Genomic DNA, 10,699 nt, shown 5'->3' on the forward strand with positions numbered 1-10,699 from the left:
GTGTACTCAATTGTTGGTATACCTATTTAGGTGTTTGTTTTTGAAACATGGTATACGTCTATTCCCTTGTAGCATTCTATTTTAGTTTATTGGTGGAACCGATTGTTTACGTAGATCATAATTTTTCAATAATTTGAGAAGTATGGGTCATTATTATCAAATTAATGCATACAACAAAATAAAAATAAGTACCTTTGGTAAGTCAACATTCATAGTCTTAAACTACTCAAATACCCTTGAAAAAACTAAAAAATTCTAAAATAAAAAAAGATAGAAAAAGGGGCAAAATAAGAAAACAAAAGAAAGAAAAAAAAGAAAGAAAAAACCCAAACCATTTCCTCCTCCCAAACTCAAATCCTCATCACAAGATTCCAATACCAAAATATAGAGATGCTGCTTAGTTGATGTATAATATATGGCAGTATTATATGTATAACAGTCCGCTTAATACATCTTATACATAAAAAATTAAAAAAGAAACGTTTAAGTTCTTAAAACAAAATTGTTGGTAGTGTTCGAAATAAATGGATGAATTTTAACTATTGATATTCTGCTATAAATAAAGCTATTGGGATGCAGAAAAGCTAAAAATCTCATATTCCAAAGAGAAAGTTACTACCAAAATATTAATTTGTTGCCTTTTTATTAGTATTATCATAAATGATCATAGTTAATAGATATAATTAATTAGCATTATTCATTATTTGGGGCCTTCCATTTTTAGGGGCCTTAAGCCATTGCCTAAATGGGCTTAAGGAAGAGCCGGCACTGAATTTGCAAAAGAAATGTTGACTTATATTTGCTAGATCGGTTTATATAGTCCGTCGATGAGAAATTCAGTTAAACAATGGTCTTGAATATGTCTTGTTAAGAAAATTTTAAGTATTTGGGTATTTTAAGGTTAAAATTGAGTGTTCGACAGATAATGTACATGAATTTGTGTATTAAATGTAATAAAAAAATGATAGTGTATTTTCTGAATAAAGCTAAAATGTCAGGTATAAAAAGATAAACAACCATTGAAATTTAAGAAAAACGAGTGTATACTTTTCGAATAAACATAAAATACATGTACCAAAGATAAATAATACTTTTACAAAATTATGACGCGCTCCTCCATTTCTTTCCATTTCCAATATTCTGCCTTGTTCGTTTACAAGCAGTACTAGCCAAGCCGCAAAGGCAAGCAACTTTGAAAATGGCGGACGTCGACGAGGGTTCACCTTCCGCCGACGCCAAAACCCTAGTTTCCTTCTACTCCGGTTACCTCAGGAACCGCGCTCTCGCTTTCATTTCCTCTCTGGATTCCAATTTTCTCGGGAAAATCTCCAACCTCTGCCACCAAGCCGCTCCCGCCAGATCAAGGAGACGGAGGCGGCCACGCCTTCCTCTTCCCTTGCCTTCCAACGAATCGTCTTTGTAAGCTCTTTTCCCCTCCTTTCCTTTCTCTTTTTGACTTGTTTGGTTGCCGAGAAAATCTGGCACTTAAAAAACGAAAATTACATAGTCGGTTGGAGTTCCTGCTCTTGCATTAAGATTGAACTGCTTCTTAATTGAGATCATAAGCATTTTTTTTTTCAGTTTCTCGTTTTAATCCTTAGAAATTATTCATTGTCATGTAGAATGGTCGGTAATTTCCGATTTCCCTGTTGATTATCTCGTAAGCTTCGTTTGATTCCGGTGTGATCAAAGTTGTCAAGTTTTAGCTACTTTAGGAGCTCTCAATTGTGCATTTTTTACTTTTTAGGCTTTTTTTTGCTTAAAGTTTAAAAAATATCTTGAGTTCAGTGCAATCTCGTTTCGTTAGAATTTTTAGGTCCGATGAAATTGATATACTAGTTTCTCTCCGCAAATTTTCGACTTAATTGGGAAGTCTGATTGCTTATTGGATCCTGTAACTCTAGACAGAGATTATGCGAGTGTCCGAATGGTTTTTAAAATATTATGGAGCAACAACATTGTTAGTTAAGGCCTAGTACAACTGAGTTTGGTTTTGCGGGAAATCGGAATGACCTTAGGAATGGAATTGTTAGGTTGGATTATGACATGAATCAATTTATGCTTAATATTACATTCGAATATGGCACTAATTTTTTTTCTTACCAGTGTTATTATGATTTTAAGATTCGTAGTATGCAATATTGTTTTTGTATCATGTTTTGATTGAACTTTCTAGCAAAAAAAAAAACACAGTTCTGATTGAAATAAATGCAACTTATACCTTACCTACCTGGGTATATGTGAAATATTAAGCTTGGCATTCCACTTAAACATGCTAATTTTCGAATGGATAAGGTATTAATTAATATGTTAAATGTTTATTTTCTTGGGGGGCGTGGCGTATTTTTTGATAATGCAATTCCATTATTTAGTTTAGTATTCTCGATTGATCTGATTCGAAAGTTTTGACCAAATAATAGAAGTTTCCTTCTCTTCATCTTTGGAATAATTTCCCTTTCTTCATCTTATTGGTATTCTCATTCTGATTCCATTCTTACTCCAACTCTACTACCGCAATCAAATGCCACAACCAGATCTTAATTCCTCAGCTGGAAAAGAAAAAGGCTGTTTATATATTTATCTTCCCAAACGGCAATATTTACTAGCTCTTACAGACATAAACTTTGTAGAGGCCAAAATATGAACTTGTACCAAGGAAAAGGTACATGTAGATCCTTTGATACATAAGTGCATGAGCTGCGGACTTACATATTTGTAACCATACCATTCTCATTTTTTTTTTGGTTAAATTCATATTCACTGATTTTCATTATTCTACAGCAATATGGATTTGTTCGATGACTTCTGTCATCTAATTCGATATTTTGTTGGCAGTAGATTCCATCATCAAATATTTGTTTTCACATGCTTTTTTGAACCTTAAATGATATCTCTGAAGAACTAATTCGTTTTTACATGCAGAGAGAAATATAGGCTTTGTTGAACCTTAAATGATATCTCCTAAGAATTAATTCATTTCTATGTGCAGAGAGAAAATAGAGGCATCTAGAGTTATTGACGTTTTGGAGGATATCTTGGAACAAATCTATTCAGATTTACATAGCGTTCAGAAGAACTTGCAGTTTTGGCAGTCTAGAGCTGAGGTTAGTGAGTTAGAAAAAATTCTACCTTTTGGTTTAATAACTAAAGAAAGAAGCTTTCAATGAAAACTGTTTCTTTCGTTATGTTAAAAATGCATTGATGAGTTCCAAAACATATTGTTAAATTGATATTTTGTTGTCTGTATAATCCATATAATTGTAATGTGTATAATATCTAATCTCAGGGAACAAATGCTCAAAAGGTGTATTTCATGTTGTTTGAGAGAGGGCCACGGGCTTTCTTTGATGGAACAATTCAATTCATACGTGAATTTGTTACTGAAGGTTCTTGCGCACATCATTTAATACTTTCAACATCTGCTCACATATCTGAAAGGATAGCTATTTTGAGTAACTTACGATGTTCTCTTGCCGCATTTTTGGCTGAGGTTTGATTAATCTTGCTCTTTATTGATTTTTCCCAGTTAGAACATTGATGGTTTGCCATGCTACCAGTCCATTACTTAATTATGTAATTCTCCTTGATTTCCATGTGAAAGGCATATTGCTGTTCAGTAGGAAAGATATCCCAACCGTTAGGTTTTATACATTTGATATATGTGAACACATTATAAAATCATCGATCTAGAGGATGCATGAATCAATCAAACATTGCCGTAGAAGTTCTGTATTTGATGCATTTAGGTATTTTCATAAATTTGTACGCGCGTTTAGATACTTATATATAGAATGTTATTTAGCCTGAGTGAGATGTAATGTAGGCATCTTTAGTGTTGGTTAGCATTTATACGTTGTGTGCAAGGTGATTCAATGGGAGGTCAATTTTATCCGGGTGCGTATTAATCAAGGGTATGTATTGGGCTTGCATACGTGAAATAAAAGGTAACACATTGGTTTGACAGTAGTTTGTATTTTGGTCCTCTAAATGTGATATCAGAAGCTTGAATTATAAGTTTAGTAAAATTTAGGACAATTGATAAAAGTCGTAGGGCTGAGCGGTTAAAGGTCACATTTACTCATATGGTAATTTTTCAATTTAGCAAAGATTTCAATCAGAGGGACTAACATCACATTTAAGAGTTCTGTATAGTTTTATGAAGTTAATTAGAATTATGAAGCTATATTTCAATCCTAAATGTGTTGGCGGCTATAAAAATTCATAATTAATTTTCTGTATTTGGACACGTGCACCTAGAACTTTCAATTTTGGAAAATAGGACCCTGAATTTAAAAATTTGTTCCAATGTGGCCCAATAGCTAATAGATGTCAATTAATGGATGGAAGTTGCCAAAGATTTTTTACACAAATGAACTCCAAACTTTTTGTTGGTTGTAAGTTGGACTTGAACTTTTTAATTTTGGTATTTCAAACTCTAATTTTTGTTCTTTAATGACATCTATTATTAATTTGATTCCATTGCCAGGGATTGTATAGTTTAGGGTCTCAAATGCCAAAACTAAAAGTTTGGGTGCAACATGCGAATGACAATAAGTTTAGGGAGTATGAGTGCAATTTGCCCAAAAATATATGTATTTGTATGGATACTCATAAATGCACCTGCGCACATAACATTATCTTCTAGAGAGAAACAAATTGCCACTCGGCTCTATTTGACATGTTTCTTTGTTGAGCTATCTGTCAGCCTTTCAATTTTTGTTAAAAAGTTTGCTTAACTTTGACATTTTATGTATAATGATGATTGTCATAGGTTTATGCTGAAGTTGATCGATTGGGGGAGGAGTTAATGAATGATCCAAACAATGCGTTGTGTTCATTATTGGTTGCAGTTAATGCCTCATTTTCCAAGTTAGAGGTTTCAATTGCCAATTTGTATACAATGGACGAGGTACGCATGTAGACCAGGTAGCTATATGAAAATAATACCTACTCTTTTATGAATATAATCCTTGTGGTGGTGACTTTACCGTTCTCTGATAAGAGCTCCCAGGGGATGCTGGAAATACGTCATTCCACTTTTCATTTCTTTTTTGTACATTTATCATGCAGATCGATTCATCGATTAATGCAAGTCCACTAACGTTTGAGAAACTGCCAGAAGTAAATCAAGATGGATCTCAATGGGCGGATTGTGAAATGAATAACGTCATAGACGTGGTTTATCAAAATCTTAACAAATTGGAGTCTTACATATCTATTCTTGTAAGACCCTCTACCATACCTATTTCATCCTTGATTCTTGTAACATTTGTTGTTTGTATATGAAATTAAAATCTGTAGTCTGTACTAATTCAACATTTTCTATTTGATTCTCTCTCTCTGCCCTCTCTCTCCCTTTTTATTTTAATAATTCCATTATAACATGTGTACGTGGTCTCTCTGTCATGTGAACATCCTATTGACGGTTTTCTAGATCTGCTTGTGAATTTATTGAAGAAGAGTGCTCATGTTGTATAAAATTGCAGTAATTTTTCTGATAAGGTAGTAACAACGGGGAACTGGCAGCTGGCCGTCTGTTAGTATATTGGTTTGAGAGTTTCCTTATTATGCTAGTGTTAGACTTGTATTTGGATGTTAAAAACCCTGTGATCCAAGTGTCCTTTGATTATATCAATACAGACTTGCGGATGCGCATATTTGCGCTTTCATCAATCTGATCGGATGGTTTACGTGTTTTGGGGTGTTGTATTGGGATTTCTCAAATTTGTTTATATTCATCAACTCTAGGCATGGAAGACTATTTTAAGTTTGAAAAGTCATCTTATTTATTTCCTTATGCTGATTGGTTTCTTATTTCCATTGGACTGTCTATAACATGTATAGGATCAGCCCTTTTATTAATGTGTGACTTTTGGGTTAGGTCGTCAAACATCGGAAACCAAGAAAAGTAACCCGATACTGGATTCATTACACATGTGGTGCTGTGGGTCTCTCAGTTTGTTCTATGTGGCTCCTGAAACATAGTAGCCTGATGGGAAGTCCTGACATTAACAATTGGATTCATGAAGCAAGGGACTCTACAGTCAGCTTTCTTAGGGACCACGTAGAGCAACCGGTATGGTCTATCACTTGTAATATCTTGCTTTTCTGAAACTCTTGTTATTATATTTTGTTCCGAGACATACTAGGAGGCCCATGGCTTGCTTTCTTGTCAGTAATTTTGCCCGGTAATTGAAGAATTAGTTGGAATAATTTTAGTAGAAATTTATAGACGTTGCTTATTTGACCTAACTGTATAAATATTGCTGTAAAAATAATACCCGATAAAATATCATTGACAATGAGTAAATTGATGCCACCTTCCACTATGATGGATCTATATACATATATGTATGTGTGTTAAAGAAACATGGAGAGTACCTCAAAAAAAAAAAAAAAAAAAAAGGGAAAAGTAACAGAACAGTGCCGTGCTTAAACTCAATTTGGAAACGTACTATCAAGGAGCTTTACTGTCAACGAGCTATCTATGATAACTCTGGTGACTCTTCAACACATAAATGTTTTGTACACGTTTCTCTCTTATTCTAATATCTGAAAACAATGGATGAAGTTTTTAATGTACGCGTAGTTGTAATTGATCGAGTCTGTCTTAAGTTGATATCCCTTGTTTTGCTGAATTAAGAAAATGTCCTCCTAAGAAAAATATTAACTTTCGTAATTGATTGAGTGTTGATAAATTACTGATTGATCTTCTTAAATCATCGATTAGTTAATTATTAATTTACCAACGTATGTCTTATGTATCAATTTCGTTTTTTTTTTTTTTTTTTTTTTTTTTTTTTTTAAAAAAAAAAAATTTAAAAAAAAAAAATTTAAAAAAAAAAAACTTCATTAATAAATCAAGAACTTTACAAATGAAGTTTTTGGACGGATGAGGAATCCATCCAAGGGAAAAAAAAAAGCAAATACAAGAACAAAACAAAAAAAAATTTAAAATGAGGAAAAAACAGCCAAAAACTATTGATAAGAGTAAATTTCCAATTGCGTAAATTATTGATTCTTAAAGTTTTTAAAGACCATACTTTTTAAAAAGATATTAACAAATCTTGGGATATATTTTAAACGTATGTTTTAAAAGAATTGCACATATTTGAAAGTAGGGAAATCAACTTATTACTCTTATCATTCTTGCTTCTGTTTCATGCCCTTTTTGTGAACATCTGAGGATTAATCTGACTCCTTTTTTCCAGCTTCTGTCCATTAGAGATGAACTCTTCGAGACATTCAGAAAGAGACACAAAGGAATGATGGATCTTGAAGAAGTGCAGTTAACTTCTAACTCTTTACACAGGTTATTTTAATCTTCCACCTTTTTTTCTGTGCATTAAAATTGTCGGAATACAAATGATATTGTCCAGTTTCGTATATTATCTGTCTGTGTATCATACTTATTTCTTTGATTATTTTTGTTTGTAGCATTGTTTATATCATGTGTTCTTTTTAATAGGAAACATGCTTCCATTGATGATAAATCAATTGCAAAGGAAAAGATATTGTGCTGATGATATGGTTTTGTAAGCATCAATGGAGAACTTATGAAGCTTTGTGGGTTTTCAATGCTTTTACAATTACACGCTTAAATTATTCATTCATTCATTTGTACAAGGAACGCTGTTTTAATGGCTCTATGCACTTGTATTGACAACTAACTGGAAAAACAGACATCGTTCCTTCTTTGCTGCCATAGTATCTCGTTCAATAATTCTAGCATAAGCTTTTCATACACACATACATATTAACCATATATGGTCGATCGCATTGCACACCATGAGAGTAGCTTTCTAAGAATTCTGGTATTTTTATCAAATCATGATTGTTGGGTAAAAGTTGTTCATTTTAATTTGTATTGTGCTTATCTCATTGCTCTGCAGGATGTTATTGGCTTTTACTGAGCAGATGAAGGGTCAAAAGTTGCCAGAGAATGCATCAGATCAGAAAATGCTTGAAGTAGTTATGTCCAGGTGGGTCTTCGAGTGCTCCTTAAAAAAATGGCGTGATTTGTTTCTTTTGTTAATGTTCTGAATTTCATTACCGTAGGATATGGTTTATAGTAAAATCCAAAACTTCTAATTGAAAGGTTTTGTTGCTTCCTATGCACAGATATGAAAAGGAACTTATGCATCCCATTCAGAACCTTCTTGGTGGAGAACTTGCCCGTGCTTTGCTCATCCAGGTAAAATATGCTATCGATGTTATATGATCTTTATTCTTCTTCTTCTTCTAACTTCCTTTTTTTTTTTTTTTAATAAATAAGGAACAATGAACTTCAATGACTACCAAAAAAGTACACATGACGAGGACAATATCTCCTCTTAAGTCTTAACTCGAAAACAAATCAATGCTACCATCAGGGTCCAAAAAACATAGACCCCAAAACATTCTTAGGTTTAGAAACTACCAAGCCTTACAAGATCAGATCCCATCTCCTTAGCGAATCAGATAAGGAAAAGTTATTGAAGTTCTTAGTTTGAGAAAAAACTGACAAAGATACCCAATGTTTAATTAATTCTTTCCCACACATACCCATGCATGGTTCTACTGTTACAAGAAATACCTCTACGTTTTATTCTTTGGTAATGGATTATATCTACATTATATTATTTTGTTGTATCTTTACTTTATTATTTTGGCATTACAGGTTCAGAAGCTAAAGCTGGACATTGAGACGTGAGTTTCACAAACTGTATTTTGGTGGATAATCAATATTGTGAATGCAGAATCTCTTCTCTTCTTTTAGTTGCTCAAGATGTTTTTATAAGCAGGGCAATGCTTGAACTCAACCAGATTCTCAGGGCGAATGAGATAAACTTTGCTATTTTAGCTGCGTTACCCGCATTTTTTCTGTCCTTTGGTCTGCTTATGTTAGTGCGTGCATGGTTTAAGCAGGTAGATTCGTTAGAACTTATCAAAGTATCTTATCTTTAATGACTCGATATGCTGTTGAATTTGATTAATGGAGCTCCAAATTGTTCTGACTACCACAATCTAACTCCAAGTTCTGAGTGCCCATAGTAATATGTACTTCATTAGCTTTATAACAATGTTCTTGTTTCCCTGTATTTGGTTCCTCGTCTGAATTTTTTTATTTTTTATTATTATTATTATTATTATTTACAAACTTTGCTATTATTATTATTATTATTTTTACAATTTTTATTTACTGTTGCCATTTCGAGTCCCAACTGCTTTGTTCAGACCACACTTAATCCCTTGAATGCATTCCACAATTTCGTTATTGGTTCTGGCTGTTTTTAATTTCTGGATCCATGTAAAACAACGTGGTACCTTGCCAAAATGTTGCCATCAGTGTGCTTTTTAACAAAATAAAAATATTGTTATTATTTGAACTTACAATCTTTTTCTCCCTGGTAAAAGGAATGTTCGCATTTCAGTTTATGCTCTCTTTGATACCCAACATATTGCTCGTATAATTTTCTGTATGATTTGCTTGTCTATATCTCATCATGCAAATCAGGATACTAGAGCGGAAGGAAGGGGAAGAATTTCTCGCATCCAGAGAAGGTTACTTGTTGTGGAGGTTGAGAAAAGGATCATGCTGTATCAAACTTTTCTTGACAAAGGGCTGGTGAGAACATACATAAGATTCAATATATGCTTTTATTCTAATTAACAAATACAAAATCTATCGTTGTGTTGATTGGTAGTCTTGATTCCTTTCCCCGCTTTTTTGTCTTTTTTTTTTTCTCTAACCACTGATTGTATGTTAACACAACAAAGTAAGATGGTTTGCTGTAGCAACATATGTATACGCGCACGCGCGCATCTTTCTTCTGTTATAGTAACTAGGTAACAACTGTGCTGCTCCTGTCATGATGTTACATTTTTGTTTCTGACCTATCCTATTGCTTGGTTTTGGATCCCAAGAAACAAAATTATGTCTTTTTTTTTTCTGATAAGAAAATAAATTTCCAGATGTAAGAAAATAGCATATAACACATGAATCATTCTTTTACAGGAAAATGATGCGCAGTGCATGTGTGGTTTGCTGTTGTATAGTCTCGATCGTCTATACGGTGCTGTGGAGAGGCATGCAAAAGCAACTGGGGAATGGCAATGGTTAGTTTCTGTTAAATTCTATTCATATATTTCTATAGATTACTTTGTTCATTGCCTTACACACAAACACACACCACTTCACCGAAAGAGGGAGAGAAATCTTTATACAAGTGGAAGGAAAAAGGAGAAAAAAAATGTGAATTTGTACAGATGACCAATTGTTACCGTTTAAAACAGCCTAAAGGAGGACATTCTTGAGTTGGCAAAGCCTGGCCTTGAGACTGGGTATAAGCTCACTGTGACATTGCGCATGGGAAGGATGTACGAGTGCTTGCTTCCGTCACTGAAGCGTCAATAGCATTTATCATTCGATTTTCACTTGTTCACCACCTCTCGGCTCTCGGAGTTCCAGGGTTACAATTTTGTAGGGACCCTACGATATATATATATATATATATATATATATATATTTTTACGTCCATCATAATCATGGCCAGCAACGATTTTTTTTTTTTTGTCTCAGAGCTTGGCTTAGTAAACTTGTAATTGAAATTTGTAATTGCAACCAATTGATGGGGTATCAAAGGTATACGTCAGTGTTGCAGCTTTTTCCTGGTGTAATAACACTGAGGAAATTCCATTATCATCTTATAGGGTGAAT

At 33.5% G+C, this 10,699-nt stretch overlaps 1 protein-coding gene across 1 annotated transcript; it reads left to right on the plus strand.

Annotated features, from left to right (window-relative positions):
- The first annotated feature begins 1,138 nt into the window (after nt 1–1,138).
- LOC21388214 (protein DGS1, mitochondrial) lies at nt 1,139–10,466 on the plus strand. Its single transcript, XM_024172196.1, has 14 exons — nt 1,139–1,419; nt 2,990–3,104; nt 3,287–3,490; nt 4,772–4,909; nt 5,071–5,223; nt 5,882–6,076; nt 7,212–7,312; nt 7,893–7,982; nt 8,122–8,194; nt 8,660–8,688; nt 8,784–8,907; nt 9,497–9,607; nt 9,998–10,098; nt 10,276–10,466. The coding sequence occupies exons 1-14, from the start codon at nt 1,199–1,201 to the stop codon at nt 10,394–10,396; spliced, it is 1,776 nt and encodes a 591-aa protein (XP_024027964.1). The 5' UTR covers nt 1,139–1,198; the 3' UTR covers nt 10,397–10,466.
- The last annotated feature ends 233 nt before the right edge of the window (nt 10,467–10,699 follow it).

The sequence above is a fragment of the Morus notabilis genome, unplaced genomic scaffold (genome assembly GCF_000414095.1).
Source record: "Morus notabilis unplaced genomic scaffold, ASM41409v2 Scaffold471, whole genome shotgun sequence".
NCBI classification, from domain to species: Eukaryota; Viridiplantae; Streptophyta; class Magnoliopsida; order Rosales; family Moraceae; genus Morus; species Morus notabilis.

Bases quoted from the DNA above. Each gene is read 5' to 3' on its own strand.
- LOC21388214 (XM_024172196.1), top strand. From the start codon at position 1,199: ATGGCGGACGTCGACGAGGGTTCACCTTCCGCCGACGCCAAAACCCTA. The intron at 8,689-8,783 runs GTGAGTTTCACA...TTTTATAAGCAG, and splicing joins CTAAAGCTGGACATTGAGAC to GGCAATGCTTGAACTCAACC. The intron at 9,608-9,997 runs GTGAGAACATAC...ATTCTTTTACAG, and splicing joins CTTTTCTTGACAAAGGGCTG to GAAAATGATGCGCAGTGCAT.